Below are 23481 nucleotides of genomic sequence, written 5' to 3'. Positions count from 1 at the left end.
AGGGGACACTCTTCATATAGTCGTACGGTTTGTATGCATTAGCAACGTTAAAAACGACTGTATCTTGGAATAAAATGAGGTAACAGTCAATGGCTATTATGTCATAGGTAAATAATGTCAACTGTTAGAAGAATTCACGTATATTCCCGCCACTATACCGGAACTTCCCCCATTTGGTTTGTCAGTTGGACTAGTCCGTTTAGCGGAAGTTTTCATCGAGCTACTTCCAGGTTGTTGTCACGGACGCTCTCTGTCCCCGGAAATAGCCACAATAACTGGATATCATGCGTACTAGCACTGCAGCGGTTGAATAACAGGCATGTTTGATCGATCGATAACAATAACTTGATTCTGTCAGAGAGGCTGTTAATGAAGCCGCACGGCTGTTTGCTACAACGGCACGTCCCGTGACAGTGAAAGATAAGCTTCCCATCACAGTCATTTAATTATATCTCCGTTAACCTACTGTTCGGTTTACCGTTTTGTTATAGCTACATTGTGCGTGTAGCTTAGACAAATGTCAACAATACGTGACTAAATGAAGCTAGTCTTTTTTCCCCCCCTAACGTTACATGTAATGGACATTTAAACGAGAGCGAATATAAAGGAGCGTGTTAAAGGTAAGGAACACATGTTGAATCAATGCAGATGTTTATGTTTCACAGGTGCCATGTGAATCCAGCATATTTAAAACAAAAAAAAGATTCAGATAATCTGCTAAAACCAGCAGGTACCGTGACTATTATTAGTTATGCAGAGACAAAGATCTGTATGTGTCACATGGCCAAATACCACAACGAGCAATTCAAAGTCAACAGCAACAAGTATCTCTCTCTCACTGATATGTTGCTTAAATCTACCAACAGATGTTTCATTTTAACACCAGAATGTATTGGGTAAAACTATGAGCATAGAATATTATCAAGTGAGCAATGGTATCAAGTTAATAGTCAAATTCAATTTTTGATAATCATGAATTGATGAAACATTAAAGGCACAAGTGAAACAAAAACACCAAACATTTCCGCTTCATTTGTGATGATCTGCCACTTTTCTCTGATTTATAAGTTTGTCAACTTAATACATTTCGCTTGTACTATTGTTTGAACAAAACATGAACATTTACATTTTAACTGGTGGTTGCAGAAATTGTGATGGGCATTTTTTTTGTATTGTTTTTGATGCTCTGTGGATGAAATGATGAATCGGTTATTAATCAAAACTAGGATCCAGAAGGCCTGGATGCGTCTCACTAAGTGAGGTCACATGATCAAACACCACCATGAACAGCAAGTAACTCAAGAGCTCGACTCTCAGGGATGTGTTGCTGTCACCTAACCACTTATATTGTTAATACTGTTATGATACTAAAATTAAATGTAATGACAATATAACGCATTCTAAGCCCTGTAAATGAAATGATTTGAAATGATCATTTATCAGCCAGTTTACAAACTTAATCAACAACCATTGTGATAATCAATGAATTATTCATTGATTAATCATAAAAAGTCATAAATGAAGTATTATTAAGTACAAGACAAGAAGTTAGACGATTTGCTTTGGTGAATTGTGTATTTATTACTATAATCTGACATTTTACCAACTAAAAGATTGATCACTTATAAAGCATAATGACGATATAAATAATTGTTAGCTTTGCGGTTTGTGATGTATTGATAGATTTACTTTCTACTTGGCAGATTCTTTGTCACCCGTGCAGTTATAAAACCAATAAAACCTTAATGTTTACGTCAATTCTCTTACAATAAATGCATTTTTAGGACAGGAGTATTTAACTTTACTGAAAGCCTGGCAGTTGGGATGCTATAAGCTGCACAATATGAGCTGCTCCAAGTGTGACAATATTGTCTTGTATTTCAATATTAATGTTAATGTAATGGACTCATTGTTCAGGGTACTTTAATACTGTTAAATGATGATGATTGTTCCACAAAACAGCAATGACAAGTCATATCAGGATTAAGTCATGTATTATTCATTCCCTCAGTGTAGGCTAATCACAGGGGCATTTGTTATGATGATGCCAAGCTGTTGCGCCACAATTTCCGAACAGTCTTATTACACCACATATTTTAAGCAGATATTATGTACACATATTTCCCTATAGTAAAGAGAAAAAAAAGTGTCCAATATATTTTAACCAGATTTGTGCCTCCTAAATTGAGCAGAACTATCACAATATTAAATATGATGAGATTAAAGCCCATCACTAAGAAGACAGGACTTATTGTAAAAAAGCAAATCATTCAAAGGCAGTACAGTGTAGCAGGACCACATGGTTGCACAGTAACAGTTGAAGCCGTGCTCCCCCCTGGGCATGCATGAGAAGTGAGTAGTTCTCAGCAGTATTGTGATCTTAGAATATGCACCTATTTAATTTATTATGTTTCCTTTACAGCAGACTGTTAGGTGCCCCCCTTTAACATAATGTTGACTTTAACTTGACATGCTCTAAGTGGCTTTAAAGCGACGGCCTGGGGGACGTGCTGCTAAATATTTCAGGACAAACTCATTACTGTAAATGGGCCTGTGTGTTAGCCTAGCTGGGGTAGACAGGTAGCGGCAAGAGAGATAAGACAGTGGTGTGTGTGTGTGTGTGTGTGTGTAAGCGGCTGTTTCTTCCCCTGTTCTAATAGCTGTGGAGTGGATGTCTCAGAAAGGCAGCGTCTCAGCGCCTGGCCCAGTTGTCCCTGTTGCAACACTGTGAAACACACAGGGGCTCCTCCAACATCTGCTTTGTAAAGAGCTAATGACAAGACGATGGAGACCGGAAGATTTAAAGTATAGTACTAATGAGGCCCTGTGTGCTGCTTGGAGAATCCTGACACACACTCACTTACATGCACACACTCGTGCTCAAGGTAACAGATGATATGTTGGTAGACCAGGAGGTAGACACCCAGCAGACATACAGTACAGTGTACACATTCGGACCTTCTGTCCACCTGTCTGTCTGTCTTTCATGCATTTGAAGAGGAGTATGTTGTAGACAGCACACACACAAACCGATAGTAGTCAAAAGCACACACACACACATGCATACACTGTCTGGCTCAGCCCAAATAATTACAATGTTGAGTTCCTAATCCATGGATTTAAAATTGTATTCCCTTTTAGCGATGGCTGCGTATGGACCCCTGCTCAGACAGTGGCGCAGAGGGAGCATGATGATGAGGGGAAACAGTAAGAGAGAAGAAGAGAGGGAGAAATAATAAAGGACAAGCTTAACTGGTGAGGCTGTCAGCGGAGGAAAATAATATTTGTCCAGCTGGACAGGCCTCCCTTTGTGCAGGCTAAATGAATGTTGAGCTTCCTGTCTGCCCTGTCAGGGAGAGTGGCATCGACTGTATGCAGCAGCGAAGAAGCGGAGCGGAGTGTGGGGAGCTGTTTGGAGTTTGACAGGGATTATTAAAATCAGAGCAGATGACGAGGAAGGGGTGAGAGGCGGAGTGGGAGAAAGCCAAATTGACACAGACACTCTCCATTACCTTCCACTTGACTCGCGTTGATGACAATGTTGATATGAGACCCAGCAACACGGCACCGGCATGGGATTGGCTGTTAGCATGAGCGTTAAGCACCACAGGGTAGGGTAGGGGGGGGGGGGGGGGGGCAGGCGGCCCTCAGTTGTGGCAGAGACGTAAGGAGATGAGTTGTTTATTTAAAGCCTCAACTGAAGAGCATCTCACCTCATTGTTTATTTATTAAGTCTATTTTTTTTCGTTCTTTGTTAACTCACTGTAGTGTCAGTAGGTGGAAATGGTTAGAGGCTGAGGCAATGCATTTTGATCAGGGGTCCTCCTACTGCAAATGATTGTTTGAGGAAAGAGGAGGGGAACTGGAAGAAAGTGTTTTTGTTGATGATAAGCTTCCTTTTGTTTCAGGTGTTTCAGGTCCAATTGATTTGTGCCTCCTAATAAGACTCCTGTTTGAGGAAATTTCAAATTATTCTAGTCCACATGACTGTCTGTGTGTGTGTGTGTGTGTGTGTGTGTGTGTGTGTGTGTGTGTGTGTGTGTGTGTGTGTGTGTGTGTGTGTGTGTGTGTGTGTGTACAGAAATACCCTGCATGTTCAGTTTCTTGACAGACAGCTGTGATAATACACTCCAGATCTCTGTTATTTGGTGTCAGCCTAAATTGTTGATTTAATCCTGACACCGTAGCCGTCTTTCTCGTTATTTTGCTTCATGAACTGGTGCATGTCATGCGGAGTGTTTGTTAAGTTATACAGTCGGGTGAGTCGTCTCTCTCTTTTCCCTGCAGACCAGTATGGAGTGGCCAGGGGATTTTCCTGAAGACCATGCCTTTGTGGAGCTGCTGGTTCCAGGGCTTTCCAGTGAGCTGGACTTTGAACAACTCCTAAAAGACACAGAGGAGAAACTCAACCTCAATGCCAACAGGTCAGTCAGAGTAGCAAAAGCATTAATACGCCCTCTTGAACCCTTTGAGCTTAAATTAGAATAGTTCTGTCCTTCAGAGTTTTATCACATTGACTTGACTTTTACGTGTCCCCCCCCCCCCCAATCACTTTCACGTCACTGTAAGAATTTAAACTATTTTACGTCAAAGCAAAGTTAAAATGAAGTACAGTCCCATGTGACAAATACACCCCACATAAGAAGACATGGATGAGACAGTAAAGTTTTTAAAACACACTGTTTTTGAGGTTTTATTTCCATTTTTTTCTGTGAATCTCAGGTAAATGACAGGAAGCGAAGCACTTTATAATGTGCAATTTAGAATGAGAACACAGCACTGGCAAATTGACATACATGTTAAACAGTTACTCCGCCAAAACATAATTAAAGCTTCGTGTTTACTTTGATGGATTATATCATTCTCAGGAAATGTTCACAAGTTGTTGTTCATACTCTACAAATATTAAGGCCTCAGATTTCCTTTTCCTGACTATGTGTAGATACCTGCAGGAATGCAAATTAATTGAGAGAGAGGAGAAACCTCCACGACAAAAACCTAGAAAAACTAGTAACTGTAGTTGGTTTAAGTCACATTTGAAACATTTGACTTTTTAAAAATGTGCTTCTGTAAAGATTTAGTCCGTGGAAGACATTTTGAATTGTTTCTAATTTTAGTCAATGTTTTAGTCATAATTATCTCAGACCGTTTCATGTTAGAAATGTTGAAAATGTGAGCTGACGATGACTGTTCAAAAAACATCTGGCCAGTTACAGGTAACTGTGAACTTTAGACTGACCACTTAATTGCAGTGTAGCCTTAACCTGATCTCTCACAATATGTAATGTGTCTGTAAATGTAGTTTGTATGTCATGGTTGAGCTGATTTTAGGTATTACGATTTATAAAGAGGCCATGATTCAACTTTAAGAATCACCTTACAATGTTCCTTGAAAAAAAACAAGGTCAAGTATTTGATAATACAAACTGAAGAATTATTCTTGGTCGTTCATCCTTAATTACAAAGGAACAATCTTCTCATCATGTGTCATGGAAGAAAATACAGTGCAGCAACTTAAATTACATTATTTTTTCCTACCTGTACACTGTCACTGAAGACTGTTGGAGAGCACAAATAGACTAATAAAGAGAGCGACATGGGGAGGGTGGGAGATCTATATTTCAGGTCTTTTATCGTTTGTGGCGTTGGGATGCTGAGGGCAGATGATGAAGGACAGGCTAAATGTAGCAAGTGAACAAAGCCTCACTCTGGCACCATTAGTGTCTGGGTCTCATCCCTTCCTCACCCGCCCCCCCCCCCCCCCCCCCCCCTTCTCTCTCTTTCTTTCCTTCCCCCTTCTAAATGGGAACATAATAATTGAAGATTCCACATCTTGAAACGAAAACCCTTGGGTAGGTAATTCAAGGCTTATTACAGAAGGCCGGGCCATTTTTCTGCTTTCTAAGCATTAAAGGGTTATTTTGTGTTCCTGCAGATGGGAGTGGGATAACCATTATGAGAACAAAGCATCCAGATAATGGAGAATGAGGCTAAAAATAAGGCAATCCTCCTCTCGCCGCGGGGGACCACTGGTCAGTGTCTGTCAGGCTGCAGCTAACTTCCTCCCAGACTACTCCAGGACAGCCCTTTTACTGTCGGGACACATCCAGTCAAACACAATCTTGCAAGGCCTTGACCAGGGTGGGCTGCAGCCATATATAGAGCCACACACACATCCACCGCTCACTCACCTACTGCCTAATTGGCTTATCAGTGAATGGGACAAATTACGGAAGTGGAGGATAGGAAAGGGAAACTGAGAGATGGAGGAGACAGAGTTGCCCACACCCGGGAAGGACTTCAACCTGTTTGGTGGTCGGAGTGACTGGCCTGCTCCAAGTTCTCAGATGTCAGAGATTTGCCTATACGAGCTGCACCCTAATTGAAGGAGATTAAGATAGGCTGACAACGGAGCTGGCTCCCCTAAATTGAAATGCTGTGATCCATTCGTTTTCATCAGATGCGACAGTGGCGCGGTTCAGGGTCGGGCAGGGAGTGGGGCCGGGGAGCCGTGGGCTACCAGCAAAAGACCTCTAATGAAGTGTCAGGACAGGCGTGGAGACTGCGGACAGGCCTCTAGTTTCACACTGGCAAGGCAAATGGCTCTCACTAGTCGCTTGCCAATCTTGATCAAGGTACAATATCAATACTTTTAAATTTGATACTGTGTGTGCGTGCGCTTCTGAGAACCAGGATTTAGCGTATGTGTGCAAGCAGGTGGAGTTGAAAGCCTGCCACAGTACAATATCGTGCAAGGTTCCCTCTCAATGAACAACAATACTGATCTGTAGTCCTTGCAGTATGTAGCTGATTTTGTGTTTAGCTGTGCGTGACACGTGTGTTAAGTTAGTATATCAGCTGTATCGGTTCTCCGGTATCATTGGCTGTGCCGGGAGGTTGAGAGCTGAGGGCACTAAGTGGGAGACAGGCTGGGCCAGGACGGGATCTGTTTACAGCCTGTTCATTCAAGCCCATTCACTGCTTTTCCCCTCGCAGAATGGGGCTCTTTGATGGAGGAGATATTTAGTTCTCAGGCGGCTGGTTTGGCACTGACTACAGCTGGGGCTTATTTGAAAGGGATCTCTCTGCCCCCGTTGCCTCCAACCCCCCACCTCCTGTAGGCGAGCGGAGCACGACAGACAGACAGCCCCACAGCAGCCCACCCACACTAAATTAATTCTGACAAGGAACTTAAGATAACGTCAAAGCGCTGACTAATCGCAGGATTGGGTTTCTGTAAGTCAGGGAGCTGTGAAATGTGCCATCATATCTAATAAAAGACCTCCGGTTGTTCCCTTTCTCTCTCAGCGGTGGTGAAGGTTGGGGGGGGGAGCGCGGGTGTGGTGTCGACTGTCTAGCTATACTGATCTGAAAAACAATTAGATTTCACTTCAGCAGTGAAAGTGCGTGTGTGTGTGTGTGTGTGTGTGTGTGTGTGTGTGTGTGTCAGTTAGGATAAAATGATTGACATGTTTGTCAAGAGGCCTAAAGAATCCTTTCCTCCCAGTTTCTTCTGCTTCTTTTCTCATTCTCCGGGTCTTTTGTTGAGTTGTGCTCCGGCGTTTTTGCCATTACAGGTTCGTCCATTGTCGTCTTAACTCAGATAGTTGAATGGTTTTATTTTCTGTGACTCCTCTGTTTTCTACCCATTTTCACCGTCCTCTTCTCTCATTCGCTTTCTGTCTTTTTCCTTGCTGTCTGAGCTGCTGGCAGTGGAAGTCATCAGGTTCGGAGCTAATCCTGCCAAGTTGATTAGGCTGCAGGTAGCTTTTACACCAGCGGGCGAAAGGTCGCAACATTGTAGAGAGCTGGATGGACTTCTTGACACAGACCATCCACATTGACTTTATAACTTACAGCACAAGGCCCTAAGGAGGGGTAATTGAAAAGCGAGAGTAAGGAAAAGAAAATGAGGAAAGTAAGAGTGTTGAGGAGAGAGAAAAGAAAGAGGGGAAATAGAGAGAGACGAACTGTGGGGGGAAGGCCTGAGAATGGTTCTGCAGAGGCAAGTGCTGTTGCCGTAGCCATTAGAGTACATTGTTTTGTTGAGTGAAGGCAAGAGTGAGATGATGGGGAGTGGAACTAGAGAATGAAGCCAAGAAGCCATTCCTTCTTCCCTCCTTCCTGTCTTAGTCTATGGCTTTCTATGGCTTTCAAGTCAACAATCTCTTGGGTCCACAATTGGCAATATTGAGTCTCAGTCCCCATAAAGGTGGATGTTCTAGGAAGCTTAATCTGAAATTAAAAACCTCAATTCTGTTATAAGCTGAGTAAAAAGAGAAAAGCCACCCAGTTCATACAGTGTAGTCTACTTACATCTTCTGCTTTTAAAGCTTGGGTAGGTAGCATTGGAGAAATCAGCAAGAGAGAGCTAGATTCAAAACATTATCTAATTGGGGGGAAAAAGCATTGTGTTGCCAACTCTTTTCCAATTAAAGTAGCTAACATCACGAGCTCCAAAACTTGCTAAAGCTAGCAAAAAAGTTGCCAAGTCTGCAACACAAACAGCCCCTCTCTTCAGGCCTCCTTCCAAAGCCACTCCACCAAGAGTATCATAATGAACGTAAACAACGAGCATGGCTATTGTTGGTACTCATAACTGTCAAGCTAGCTGCTTTTGGAAGACTACGGTGGCATGATGCCATATGTGCAATGGCAGAGTGTGCGTCATGCAGGAAGGCAGGTAGACATGTCATAGGTAATGATTGGATGGGCTTATTACAGTCCTACGACAGCCACATATACTGTCTTTTATTTTATTTTTTTTAGAGCACTTGATTTATTGATTGAATTTCAACAAATATAACAAAAAATGCTTCTAAAATCCATCACCCACCCTAGCTTTAATGAACTTCAGAGGGTAGGTGAAAACTGAGCTGTACAGATGGAAGCCCATTTGAAACCTGCTGTCTATGTTAGGTCCTGGGGTGGAGCCCAGAACGAACGTCCTTGTTTATGACGTACTATAAACACACATACAATGCTTTGTTCTGTCATTTAATCTACAGCAGGGTTTCATTGCAAGACATGACAGAAATCTATGCTAAAAATTTAATTTGGAACATTTCTTTCTATTGCATTTCTTTTCTTAAATGTATGTTTCTTCTCTTTGTATTTTGCCTGCACTGAGTGATTTAAAAAAAAAAAAATGGAAAGTGTTGTTTTGCGTAAACTGTATCCAGAAGTAAATTGTCTAGGACAGTCAACGCTATATTCTCCTTTTAGTAAAAGCAAAGTCAGAGGTCACACAAACAAACCAGCGTCTAAACAGTCTTTTCTGTTGTTTAAAGTGGTGTCTATTAATTTCACACACAGTGCCATCAGCAATCCTGAGCCATGCTGGCTATGATTTGACCTCGCTGAAGCCGTGTTTTACAGCTAGTTTGCTTTGGGCAAGCATAGCTAAGAGTTGCTGCACTCTCACAGTCTGTCACAAGTTGAGGCAGTTTCTTTCCCATACAACGTTCACAAGAAAAAGAAGGAACATGAACAGTGACACACACAAACACACGCACACATACACAAACAGGGTGAAAAAAACAAACACGATAAGGCCTATTTTAATGAGAGGTTTGAAAGTTCACTCCAAAACACACCCACCTCGTAGGCAAGGTGTCTGTTAGTCAGCAAGTTGGTGGCAAGAGAGTAAAGTGAGATGCATCATCTGGCCTGCCTAAAGAAGAAGAGAAAGTGAGAGAGATGGTTAAAGAGAGAGAGAGAGAGAATGATAGCATTAGGCAGTGTTCAACCTAGAGGATAGCGGTTTGTAACAGTCTATAACATTTTATTCCCCTTGCGTTTTTCCCCTCTGAAACGAAAGTGTGTCAGATTGAACGGTTATTTAATGTGTTGCCATTGTAAGACATCTGGATGCGTTCATGGCCCAGGAGCAGGCAGGAGGCAGTTTATAGACCTGCGGTAGGGGATGAGCTATCTGAAATGGCACTTTGGCTCAGAATCATGTATGCTTACACACACACACAAGTGTGGAGGACAAGATATGTAGTTCTGCAGCTAATTAATATTCTCATTATATATTCATTATTTATTTGAGCATTTCATTAGTCATGTAACATATTAAATGTCACAGCAAGTTCGCAGAGACCAGTGATTTATTAACCAACCTTTCATCATTATTTGATTATCAGATGTGTAATTCATAGACTAGTCTTTCTTTCTTTAATCGATTTTTGTTGATCAGTCAAGCGATTGTCTGATTTATAATTTCAGCCCTAAATTTACTGTAAGCACACACACACACACACACACACACATTCAGGCAAACAAACACACAGTCACATATAAACACAATAGCAGCCTGCACAACAACAACATGTTTAATTATGCAAGTATGTAGGCCTGGTACGCACACACACACACACACACCACATACTCGTACTCACAGTCTTACATGCCCCAATATATATGCATTGATTTGCATGGAAATGACTAAACTTGTCGAGCCCAACATGTCATTTCTAATCTGTCATATTAAAGGGGAAACGGAATAGCTGATGCAGCCTGTTAAAATCAAAAGAGCTGTGTGTGTGTGTGTGTGTGTGTGTGTGTCAAGGCGAAGAGTAAGACGTGAGAAGGCAAGAAGAGTGTGTCTCAGATGCCTGCCGATGCCTGTAACACCACTTCACATCAGATGCTTAGCACACACTCACACACTGATATATCGATGTCTGTGTTCATTACTGTTGATGCTTCTGTATCTGTCTTCTCACGGACACTGAATGAGAGTGAGGGAGAGCCAAACGTGATGATATGGCGTCTGTGTGTTTGTATGACTGTAATGTAGCTGTGTGTGTGTGTGTGTTGTTCCTGCGTGTTTGTGGTGCAGCAGCATTTATGCTTGAATGACTGGGGTGTACTTAATCTCTCGAAATTCTACTTTCAAAACAAAGACACCGTCCTGGTAGATCTTGACAGTCAAACACTTTGTTCAATCACAGCTGGGTAAGGGAAGAGTTTAGATTAACAGGAACATGTTTGCTGTGTGTTGGCTGGTAAACATGACATGTAGGAGAACATCAGATGGACCAGCTCTAATCCAAACCAGTGAAAGCGGTCAATTTTTAACAAGAAATATCGTTAAATTGAGACTGAATTTGGTTTTAAATGTCCTTTTTGTTGTTGTCAGAATTAAACATAAGCAGCAAAAATTGCTGAGTGCCTCACTTTTGCTCTCAGAGCACGGTAATGTATACTGTTCTTTCCTTAGCTCTCACACTTACTTACTTATCTTGTCCGCAGCATTGAACGGCAGCTAAAGGAGCTCCAGGCCAAAATGGGAGACTCCCGGGAGCGTCCGCCGAGCCCTTCAGAGTGCCTGCAGTGGTTCAACATCAAAGCGCACAACAGTTACCGACCGGGTACCACAGCACATGAAGAGCTCATGGACTTCTTCAGAGCTTTGGTAATAGAGACTGACTGATGGTGTTGATGATAAAATGTATTTTAAATATTTCACAGATAATAAATAAAATGGTTGGGTCGATCATACGGATTTCATCAATTTGAGCTGATATTGCTGAGAATCCCCAGTTTCCCAATTAATTGCATTTATTGTTATTAACACAACCTTCAGATGGAAGAAGACAACCCTGGACATTAATGTTCTGACTTAGTCAGTTTAATGCTATTAACATCTGCCCCCCCCCCCCCCCCCCTGCTCCACTCAGAAACAGCACCTGAGGTCTGAAGAGGCGGGGAAAGAGGAGGTGACCCTTCAACTACTGCTACATTTGTCTGCCCAGTGTGGTATCTGCTTTCCCTGTACCCCTTCTTCGTCCTCCCCCTCCACTCTGACTGCCTCCTCCATCCACTTGGTTCATCAAGTCAGAGATGACGCTTCAATAGAGGTAATATACTGTACAATTATATCATACAATATTTCATGGAGTTCTTAAAGAATGAAACAGTACGCCCATATTACATTTAAAGCATTATTGGTCATTTTAATTGTGTCTGCTCTTTATACTGGCCACAGAGAGATCCCTTTCTAAAGCTATTTCAATGTAAGTAATGGGGGATAAACTACACAGCCCTTGTTCTGTATAAAAATGCATTCAGAAGTTGAGCTGAAGCTTATAGCAGTCTGAGTTTGTCAAATTGAGCATGTGAGTATTGTTTTAATTTAGAGTGAATCTGTCCTGTATTCTAATGTGTAATTCAGCATTTGAGCAAAGGCTTATAAAGACGTACTTACCTGCTTAGGCTGTACTTGTTGTATACCTGAGTAAGGGCACTGTTCACTCCAAAATAATTGTATTTACCGGTAGATACCCACTAATTGTCTTGCTGTTGATTATCAGTTTGTTTTTACACTTTACCCTTCATTTTATTATTTTATTAAGATCCAGGAGGCCTGGGATGATGTGCGTCTCCAGCTTCGTCGCCACCTGCTGGACCGGCTGTCTTCTCGCTGCCCAGATCCTCCTGGACCCAGACATATTTCCATCCCTGAACGGGTCCACTGTCTGCAACAGCTGTTCTTTCTTTACCCCGAGTCAGAGGCCCTCACACTTTACCAGGTACAATACAATTGTGAAAATTCAGAAATAAAAAATCCTGGGAAATATTCCATCATTTTCCATGTGAATAAAATGTGTGTTTAAACATGTGATAGGGAGTGTATTAGTCTCTTCCAGATCCACATTGTGAACTTGTTGTACCAATAAGATAAAGTATATACCAATGGTTTTACAGTGATATATTATTTCGATTAATGATTCAGGGTCTGAGAAGTCAATCCGTGCTGGTTCTGCTGCTCTCTGCCCTGAGCTCAAGCCCAGGCGGTGAGACCGGCTTTGACAGACTGGCTGAAGGCTTCCGCCACGTGGTCCCGGCTCTGACCCAAGCCCTCACAGAGGAGCTCCATGTCCTTTCAAGACTAGCAGAACCACACACCATCCTGGGCTTCCTCAATGTGGCCTACCTCAACACTGTGGCCCGGGAACTGGCCTCCCTGATGGAGAGAGAATGTGAGACGGCCCTGAGGGACAACACCACGCTAAGTAGCAAGATCAAGAAATATTCAGCCAGGTCACGGGCAACCGTAGGTAAGTGGCTCTTTGTGAATATTAATCTTAAACTGATAGCTATTTCACTTTATCTGCTCATGCTTTCCTCTCTCTTCTAGTCCTTGGTAAGTGGTTGGATGTACCTTACAGCAGCTTTGTCCTTCCATTTCTGCCTTCACTCCGCTCCTCCTGCTTCTTATCGTTACCTAATAAAGGCTAACAATTTTCTCTCTCCCCTCCTCTCCATTTTTACTTTCCTGTTACTTTCCAACTGTATTGTGTAGTGATCTGAGCCACAGCCAAGGCCTCTTTAAGTGATTGTCAGTAACTGCTGTTCCCCTTGTAATTGCTTTATTTTTACTGCCCTCTCTCCCGTCTGCCTCACTTTCTTCTTAACCAACAAAAAGAGAAGAGTAGCATTTCCAGGGCCAAGGCTTCTTTTGAAACTACCTCTCAACACTATTTACCACATGGTTTGTCTATGACTGCGATGAGCCCTCATCCCACGTGAGGTCCGAGCTTTATCCAAGGTCTGTCGACAGTATGTTTAAGCCACAGTTAATTCACTCCTTTACCTTGAGCCTCAGGCAATATCTACTGTTTCATCTTGGAGAATGGTTTAAATTGCGTTTCAAACATAGCTCTGCAAGAATGCCATAAAAAAGGAAATCTAAATCAAGTTAATTAAAACATAGCAAGGGCAAAGTAGCAGCGGCACCTTCATTCAATCTCATGACCTTACAGCGAAGAAGAGGAGATGATTCATCTTAACCTTCCTCTGACTTTTGAGCAGCGATACAAAAAAGAAAGAGTTTCTTCAGGAGTACGAGCAAGGTTCAACCTTTTCAGAATTGAGGATGGATATTTGAGAGAAAGAAATATGGTGAAGTACTTTTGATATTTGTCAACGCAGAATGTGTCACCGTCATGGAGCCGGCAGTGATGTTATACACTGAGACAAGAGAAGAGTGTAGACCTTCACGCGCCGTGTCACTTTTGATACTTAATTCCCCCCATATTCTCTTTGTTTGTTTTATATTGGCCTATTTACAGCTTGCTGAGGGTAAAGATCCACAATAAAAAAAAAAGTAAAGTGTGTGAGCCATTGTTTACTTTTTCAAATATGGTGCACATGTCAACTTCCCTGCGGAACGAGGAGAAGAGTGCTTTTACATCTGCCATTCTTCGATAAACACACAGCCTTGCGTCTTTTTCTCCCTCTCTCCCTCCCTCCATCTCTCTCTTTCCATCTCCCTCTCTGGTTTTTACTTTCCCTCTCCTTAAATGTGAGATGAGAGGAGGCAGCCAGGATAATTGGCCATGCGTCAGTTGGGCTGTTTGATCACGTAACGCGGCGGAGGCTACACACCTACGTGCCGCTCAACAAACCGTCAAATGTAGCACCGGAGGCAGAACACGGCTCCAAAGGGAGCGGGGGACCCGTGCTGTGTAATGATGGTAAAATGGAGCAGTTTTGCCTGTGCTGGTTTTACGTGTGTGTGTGTGTGTGTGTGTGTGTGTGTGTGTGTGTGTGTGTGTGTGAGAGAGAGTTTGACTATCAGCTGCAACACCGCTTTAAGGGCTACAACTGGGATTACATTTTTGTGTTCATGTTTTAAAGTCCCCCCCCCCAAAAACAAAAGCTCAAGAACCCACATATCCACCACCCTAACGCCCGTGGCTCCTTTAGAGCCAAAGCTTCAACATTAATGCATAATCTGCTTTCACACTTTACTGTCTATACTGTACGCTACGCCCATAATTGTCAAGACAATTATGACAGTGGTAGAAAAAAGGGATTCTATTTTCATAAGCATCCTATGACTCCTTAGATCTCCCCCTCCCTCCCCGCTGTGTTATTGTTTATTTCTGCAGTAGAGGCAGGCGGTAGGTATATTTTGATAAGAGCCATGCCTGGGAGACTGTGTAGGCTCCCGGGGGAGCAACGCTGTCTGTAGCATCAGCCACTGTCAAACCACTGAACCATTTAACAGCGTTCACGGCGAGATCTGCCTCCTCTTTTAACCCGACCGACTCAAAGGTAGGCTCTGACATTGTACCTAGACAGATGTGAAGGGCCCCAGCCCTCCATTTTCTCCCTCTTCTTCTTTTCTTTCCCCCCTTTTCCTCTACTCCATCTCTCCAGTGTCCAATTCCCCTCCTTTTTTCTTCTCTTGTCTTTTCCCATTTTCCTGTAGTTTTCCCGGTGTAATGGGGTGAGCAGTGAGACTGGGGAGTGTGGTAGACAGGTTGGCTGGTCAGGAACAATACAGGCTTTAAACCTTACTAACACACCTCACTGAGTCTGCAGGAGAGTGGGAGGGCCAAGTCTACATGTGCATGTCACTGTATGTGTGTGTGTGTGTGTGCTGGATTTAGCCAAAATAATGTTAGTGCTCTAATTTACATTTTTCAGTGCCATTAGCTCTATAGAGCTATGTTGGGATAAAGGTAATTGGCCATCAGTTACAGTGTTTTCACACTTTTAAGCAATCATGTAAATTCTCTACCTTCACGATTTTCCACAGTAAAAGTTGCAGATGGATAAGATTTGTCCACACAATTACACATTTTTCACTTCAACAATGTTGCTAGTTATTGCTGATGTGTATACAAAAATGAGTGACCAGAATTAGCGAAACCTTTAGATAAAGTTGGAATAAATCCATGCAGAATCACCAACACTGCAAAAAACATTTGCTATGGTGCAGTTTTACTGTGTTTTTGCCTTTTTCTTTTTGCCCTGATATGTGTGTGTGTGTGTGTGTGTGTGTGTGTGTGTGTGTGTGTGTGTGTGTGTGTGTGTGTGTGGCTCTGTAGGTGGATATGCATGTGTTCATGTGTGTTTTCAATCAACTTTGAGCATATGTCATCTGAACATGTCTGCCCATCTGTTTTTGAGTTGATGCTAGTGTGTGTTTCTGTGTGTGTGTGTGTGTGTGTGTGTGTGTGTGTGCGTGTACTAATTGCAGGCTTACTTAGAAAAAATGTGTGATCAAGAGTCATTTAATACCTCCCTTTTAAAAGTGCATCATTAAATTACCATATGGCTTCAGTCATTTTCATACATATGAATAGGACATCCATGTTTTTGTAGGACATCAAAAGCTTTCATTCCAGCTTCTCTGCATACACACACGCGCGTATTCCCTAACAGTCGATCACATGGGTGAAGTCGAGGTTGTTCAAACACTGTGCAACCCCATTCTGATAGCGCTGATTTGAATTCCACTTCCACTAATTTCCCCATATGACGAAGTCGGCAGCTCCCAATAGATTAAAAAAAGGATTGAGTTTGAACATACATATAGCAAAGCACATTCGCTGCCACCGCACCCCACCCGCCTCGCCCTTTCTGGCTCTTTGAACTCTTTCTTAGAGAATGCAGAGCAGCCTATTCAGCGGGGAGAGAGGTTCTGTAGTGACGCGAGATAGCTCGGCTGAGGCTCTGACTGGCATTGGAGGTGCTTGTGGGGATTGAGGCTGCTTGGGAATGGCGTTTGTTAATATTTATTAAGAGCAGCGCCTCACTAGATCATATCTCTGCCTGAGTTTATACACACTGTCAGCCAGGGACGTGCACTCACATGCTGCCATGTAATTATGGGCTAGGTAGGTGGGTTTGTGTGTGTGTGTGTGTGTCTGTGTACACGTGGGCATGTGTGTATATGTGATGCTACCGGTTTATGGATGATTTGTTTTTACTGTATGCTGCTGCCTTTTCATTGTCCTTGCAGACAATGAAAAGGCCCTGTTTAGGAAAGATTCCGCACAGAGCAAGTGGTTGTTTACTAATCTTAATGAGGAGAGTGGGGTCTCTACTCTCTGGTTGTGTAATGTGTGAGTGTGTGTCAGTGTTCATTTTCTCCAATGAAATCACACTGAAAAATATGTTTCATGGCCCTTGAGAATGTGTATTATGCATGCCATTTATTTTCCCCCATTTCCTCCGAGTGGTCACAATGGCTTTTGTGTATCACTCTTGAAAAGCTCAATGATATGAACATTTCCCTGGCACCTTCTATTGAGAAAGCACAGACAAAAATGGCTGGCTTATTGAGAGCAGCCAGCACTTTGTGATGAAGAGTCAGTGTGATTAGCCGAGGGCTTGAAAACAATAATGCAAACAAGGGTACTAAACAAGTGGGTTTTAATGAAATACTCCCATCGAGACAATACATTCCTCCTTGTTCTTCATCCCGGCAGCCCGGTTCAAGTACGTTGAGGAAGCTACAGAAATAGTAACCCCTATCTCACTGTCACTGCAATATACACCGCAAAGGGAGCCAGATACACAGACGGACACAGAGGAGGACAGAGAAACAAACATATTGTAGAAGAAAGTAAGCAGTTCTTCTCTGTCACCACAAGAACACCTCTTTCACCACCACACCTCCTTCTTTGTAAGGCAACTTAATTGAGATATCAAATATTGCAACTTTCCCCTTCTGTGAAGGGCAGGTGGCCCCTGCTGTGGCCTGGTTGGACAGAACCCAGGGAAAGGGCCACAAGAGACCAGTGCTTGTGTGGTGTCGTGCGTTTATGTGTGCGTGCATGTGTCAGAGTGTGTATTGGGGAATCGCAGCAGGAGGCTTCCCATAATAATGCTGTCTGAGTGAGCAGTGGGCCGCAACTGACGAAGAGGACCCCAGCTGTCACAGGGCGTAGCGGGCGGTCCACAGTGGCTCGTAGCCTTCCCGCATACACACACATATGTACACAGACGTACCCCAAGGCACCCACAGGACCCTGCTTGACACGCACTGAACACACAAGACGGCATGGATACACAGAGAACACATGCACAAAAAGAAACACACAGAAGTGCTCACCAGCCACAGCCATACACCGCAAGAGCATAGCCCCGCAATAAGAATGAAGAGGTGCACAAACATTATGGGGAATTTAACAAAAACAAAGCTACAAACAAGTTACTTTGCACTTTTTCAATTTTTTTTATCTGTATAATTCTGTTTTATGAATTGTATGTAATATGTAAAGCAGGTTTAATTTCCATTGTTCAAGTCGTGCTAAAATTGCATTGCCTTCTGAAATCCCCCTTTTTTATCTCTGTATTTAATGAAACTAAGTGCTGACATCACCTGTAGGGGGTGTTATACGAAACACACATCAGCACAAACACAGATAGCTCGTCTTAACATATTGTGATCACATGATAAGAGACTTGAGGCCAGTCTGGTAGTGTGGTAAGAGAGAGGCAGACCAGCCTGCTGATGGTCTGATTTAGAGAGACAGAATGAGCGAAAGAGAGGAAAAGAGGGACAGAGGATGAGAGAGAGAGAGAGAGAGAGAGAGATGCTGTGCTGGAGAGAAATTAAATCAGTGGCTGAATTATTGCATGATTGCCCATTCCCCAAAGACTTGGGCATCATTTGGTAGAAAGTGTCTAATAATTGGTTTTCGGCCATGTCAGACACATGCAATCCCCCCTACTAATGGCTCTGTTTGGAAGAACTGGGCCTCCTGGGTCAGAGAAGGACAGAAAATAGCCAGACGGCAGTAAGAGCCCTACGCCCTTCTCCTTTTTTTCCCCTCTCTCAGATAAACGAGTGAACAAGAGAGAAAGAGAGACACAAGGAGGAGAGAGTGTGTATGTGAGCGAAGAGGAAATGAAGTGGCAATAAGTGCAGCCAAAGGGGAAATGCTCTTCACCGCGAGTTTAATACATCAGACTGGGGATTTGGCAGCCCGCCACACAGCAATTGTTTACCTTTTTGCTCACTGGCTGCATCTGTTCTGTTTTGTAAACGGCACTAAACTATTCGCCCGTAAACACCGGAATCAATAACAACTGCTAAGGGAATTCCCTTATCCCGCCCCTCCCTCTCTTTCCCTCCCTCTCTTCCCCATGTTTTCATCCCCAACCACCACCCCTTTTCCTTCCCTTAGATCTCCTCCTCTCTTCCCTCTCTCTCTGTTCGCTGCCAGTCAAAAGCAGTGTGTGTGTATATGAGAGAGAGAGAGAGAGAGAGAGAGAGAGAGAGAGAGAGAGAGAGAGAGAGAGAGAGAGAGAGAGAGAGAGAGAGAGAGAGAGAGAGAGAGAGAGAGAGAGAGAGAGAGAGAGAGAGAGAGAGAGAGCGAGCTGTGTAGCTGATGGTGGATCCCACAGGAGAAACAGACGAGGAGAAGACTGATGGCTCGCCAAAAATACCTGCTCTGTTTGTTTCCTCCTTTTTGTGTTACATTGTTGTCACTGTTAAAAGCTACAAACTGAGACTGGCCACTGTAGACCTGCAGAGTTGGGTATTTTCAGACTTTTTTTTTTTATGATCTTCCTCCTCCATATGAAACATAAAGCCCCCCCCCCCCCCCGTCCCGTCCACACACACTGTTTTCTGTTCCACACATTTTGTTGAATGACACATTGCTTGACATATGCTTGTTTTCTTTGAGGGCTTCTGGTGAGATGCATACTGCTTTAATGGTCATCACAGTAACCATTGATTTTCTTTTTGTTTATAAGAACACCCTCACACTGTAATGTCATGTGGGGGAGCTTATATATAGACATATAATTTGTTTCCTGCGCTCAGCACCAGCTTTTAGCACCTGTCCTCCCTTATTGATTCTCAGTACATTGACCTTTGGTTGAACTATTCTGCCTGCTAGTGCCCTTCCTCATTCTACTCTATGAGACATGCCATGCACTACACTATATGACACACCTGGGTGCTTTTAAGCTCACCCTCTCCATCAACCGGCTATGAGAGCCTCCATTTGGCCTCACTGTTGTGACAAAGGTATAATGAGGTTTAGATGGCTGTGTACTAGACTGCTATGGCTATAGGGCTATTTGGCTAGGGAGACGACTATAAATACCTATATAGCCTGGGCGGCAGAGCTCGATGAGAGGCTGAGGTAGAACATTGCTAAACATCAAGGTCATGTGCGACTACTTAGAGTATGAGTTAGTGAGCAAGTGAAACAGTCATAGGGTCACAGGCTGAAGGAATGAATGGTTACAAAGGAGAGAGGGAGATGCTCTGGAGAAGGTGATTCTCCAGATGAAGTGGTGGTTAATGGGTGCTATGCTCAAGTGAATGCCCAACAGAAGGTGAGGTGAGGTTGGGGGTTGTAGTGATATAGCTTTTTGGACAATCCCACTCGCTCTTTCTAATGTATTACTGTATAATAAGGTTTTAGATTGTTTACTCTTGAGTTGTTGACACGTTTAGTTTACCCCCACGTTGAGGCACGGAAGGCGATGTCGATTTGCTGGTGACTTCAGAAAGAGACATGATTGTTGGTGCGTGCGTGAATGTGCAAGCCGGAGAATGAGGCTGGCGCGTGTGTGTCAGCCAGGTCACGCATGTACACATGCAGAGCGAGGTCGTCTCTCTAGCACGGGCTCCCACTGGACCCCATTACAGAGGAGCTGCCGAGCTGCGGACCCATGCAGCTTAATCACACACGCACACAACACACAAATGCATACGCACACAGTCAAACACACACCAAGTAATTACACAGGTATTCACATCTGATTTCATACATGCATGCACACACACTTGCACATAAATACATGTATACACTAAGATTTGCAAACACAAACAACCTTGAGGTCAGAATATATTCCACAGAGTCTGGTAGCAGTGTGGCAATTATCCTGCAAGACTGACATGTGCAAATGTGTGTGAAAGTGTCTTCTACAAAATCAAGTTATTCATAAAGACCTGCATTACATGCACATAAACACACATGTGCACACCCGGCAGACACAAACACTCATCGACTCTCACTCATAAACACTCATGTAAACAAACACACATGCATACACACAGAGAGAGTCAAGACCTCATGCATGATTAAACCAGGCATCCTCGGGGACAGTGTGTTGTCATATTGTTAGATTTTGTTTAACAATATAGCAGAATTACATTAGGATCCAGAGGCGATAATGTTACAATTATTGGAAAAGAGCCCCCCCCCCCCCCCCCCCTTTCTTTCTTTCCTTCCCAACACTCAATCATCTCTGTGCTTTCAGAGTCAAGGCTAATGCTGAGCTCATCCATTCCCAAATGCCTTTGCAGTAGAGGAGTTCATTTAAGCGGACACACAAAAGTATTTGTGCATGTGTCTGGGAGTATGGCAACGCATCTCCCAGCCGCCCATTCTCCAGCTTAATGCGGAACATCCCCCGGGTGATGGCTTTGGCAGCCTCCAAAATGGGAAATCCATATTTGCCGAGGGGGTCATCGGCGGGTTAGGGGAGAAAAGTTTGTGCCGGGAGAAAAGGATGTGCATGTGTGACTTCTCAGGGAGCAAAGTTTTGCATATTTTTTCACTGTCTCTTTGTTTATGCCGTGTATTGGGAAAACATGAATGGGTCGATATTGATAAGAGGTGCCGTGCCAGGCAAGACTTGAGGGGAGGGGAGGGGAGGGGGGGGGTTTCTGATGAGTTCATGTAGGTTGGGTTGAAAACCTGTTTTCATGAAATAGTTTTTTCCTTTACTGAACTGTAAAGTGCAGTTCTCCCTCCTCTATATCTCCGTCAGCCAAGTATTCACAAGCATAGTTGCTGTTTGTTTTTCCTATTTTACATTCTCTTTCTTGCCTCCTTCACAGCGCCAATGGAGCACCCCGTGAAAAACAGAAGCTTCAGTTTAACTTCACACCAGCTGCGGGCGTTAACCCAGCTAGCTTGCACCCTGCTGAGGTTTGAGGGGATCGTGAAGGAGCTGGTCACTAATATGACCGTCATTGACTGTACAGGAGAAACTCCCTCTGTTAAAGGTACGACTCCATTCACGTGTGTATACATGTTAGACATGAAACCAGAGCTGTGGCTACCTCCGAGATCACGATCCCTTTACTTTTTCTGGGTAATTGAGTAGTCTTAGTAACCTGCGATGCAGTTTACATTTATAATTTTAAGATTGAACATGACCGATGCTACTTAAATATTCTTCAGATCGAATAAAAAACAAATATTAGAATATATTCAGAGTTTTCCCACAAGAGCTTTAGCCTCACAGTGAGGAGAAGGTTCTGAAGCAGTATTTAGAGACCATCAAGTAGACGGATAGATTCAGCTGAATATGATTCAACAGATAATGAATGAATGAAATTTGAAAAATCCAAATTGTTTATTATTTATTTAACCAGATAAGTCAATAAGTCAGAACCAGTTCTCATTTACAATGACGACCTGGCTAAAAAGGCAGCAACAGCAAGTCGCATTTAGATTATTAGACTCTGGTTACACTGGGGGGACCTGGGTATTTTCTTGCTACAGCCCTACATGTGTGCCTCTCCTCCAGGCATCAACAGTCCAGTTATGACCCCACACACACACACACACACACACACACACACTGTTACTTGTTCTAGCAGGGAATCTGAATTGTGTCTGAAGAAATGTTATTTTAGTAGGGAATTATCTTGGGTATTATATAAGCCTTTAGTATCCTTTTCCTCTCTCCCCTTTGAACTGCCGCTCTAGAGATGTTAAATGAAAGCTTTTGGTGCATGGAGTAATTTCCATAAAGGTTACATTTACAAAAACAAGACTTGCAGAAAGGCTCAATTTACAGAGAGGTAAACAGCCTTTAAAGGGCAGTTATCCAAATCATTAATTCCAGGCAATCAAACGGCTTAATTACCAGAAATTCATCAGATGGGCTTAAAGGTCAAAAAGTGATGCGCTTGCTGCTTCCTCCTTCTTCCATTCCATGCGGTCTTGTTCGGCTAAATTGCCTCGCCTGGGGTCTCACTCTTCGCCTTCTGATTAGGAAATTGTGGCCATGATGTTCACGCTTTTTAATTGCAAACCAACCCAACATCCTGTACGCTTGTCTTCATGTCCCCCCCCTACATATCCCCATCTCCCCACACATCAACACAATCTCCCCTCATGGAATTACCCCATGTGGTTGATGCTGTCTGGGTTCAAATCAAATCTAATCCCCAAATTTAGACTCGTAAAGCAGTCGCCATTACCATTTACTGCCTTTTGCGTCTCCCTCTGAGGCATGTAACTATTCTCCGGTCACTGTCTCATTTGGGCTCATGGGGAAGGATGGGAGCAAAATGACCCATATCTGGCTCTGTGTTACATACAGCTGCTATCATGTCACTGCACTTTGCATTCAGTCGGGCCCTTAACACATAGTATGATACAGTATATTATGTGTGATATGGGAACATTCATGCTCAGAAAAGATGCTACTGACTATCACCACACAGCTTTCCATTTTAATCTCATGAGTTTCTGAATCATTGCTGGTCCCTGTTGAGAATTTCTCTGACGTGATTTGAGAGCTCTACCAGGCACTGTCTGATGTCTTTTAAAATGTATTAAACGATGTTTGCATTATTATTCAGGCATCTTGAAAAAGAACAGAGAGGATTTAGACGTGACAGCAGATGGCAAGAAAACCACAGCAGAACCACTTCTCCACATGCCAGAGGTGAGACTTTTCTATGTGGTA

The 23481-nt window shown here is 43.2% G+C and overlaps 1 protein-coding gene across 2 annotated transcripts in view; it reads left to right on the top strand.

Annotated features, from left to right (window-relative positions):
• The first annotated feature begins 246 nt into the window (after positions 1-246).
• kiaa0825 (KIAA0825 ortholog) overlaps positions 247-23481 on the top strand; it is a 110768-nt gene continuing 87533 nt past the window's right edge. The window contains exons 1-10 of one of the 2 annotated variants that reach the window (XM_076104366.1): positions 247-620; positions 1227-2805; positions 3142-3255; positions 4288-4424; positions 11260-11422; positions 11688-11867; positions 12363-12539; positions 12743-13067; positions 21617-21784; positions 23375-23460. In XM_076104366.1, the coding sequence (XP_075960481.1) occupies positions 4294-4424; positions 11260-11422; positions 11688-11867; positions 12363-12539; positions 12743-13067; positions 21617-21784; positions 23375-23460 (1230 nt within the window). In that variant the 5' untranslated portion in view covers positions 247-620; positions 1227-2805; positions 3142-3255; positions 4288-4293. Of the gene's footprint in view, positions 621-1226; positions 2806-3141; positions 3256-3638; positions 4425-11259; positions 11423-11687; positions 11868-12362; positions 12540-12742; positions 13068-21616; positions 21785-23374; positions 23461-23481 lie in introns of those variants that run through there. The other variant, XM_076104368.1, reaches the window with a different exon arrangement.

Source organism: Anarhichas minor, unplaced genomic scaffold (assembly GCF_050575085.1).
Source record: "Anarhichas minor isolate MPS153535 unplaced genomic scaffold, ASM5057508v1 ptg000030l, whole genome shotgun sequence".
In the NCBI taxonomy this organism is placed as follows: Eukaryota; Metazoa; Chordata; class Actinopteri; order Perciformes; family Anarhichadidae; genus Anarhichas; species Anarhichas minor.
This window is presented reverse-complemented; position numbering and strand designations above follow the sequence as displayed.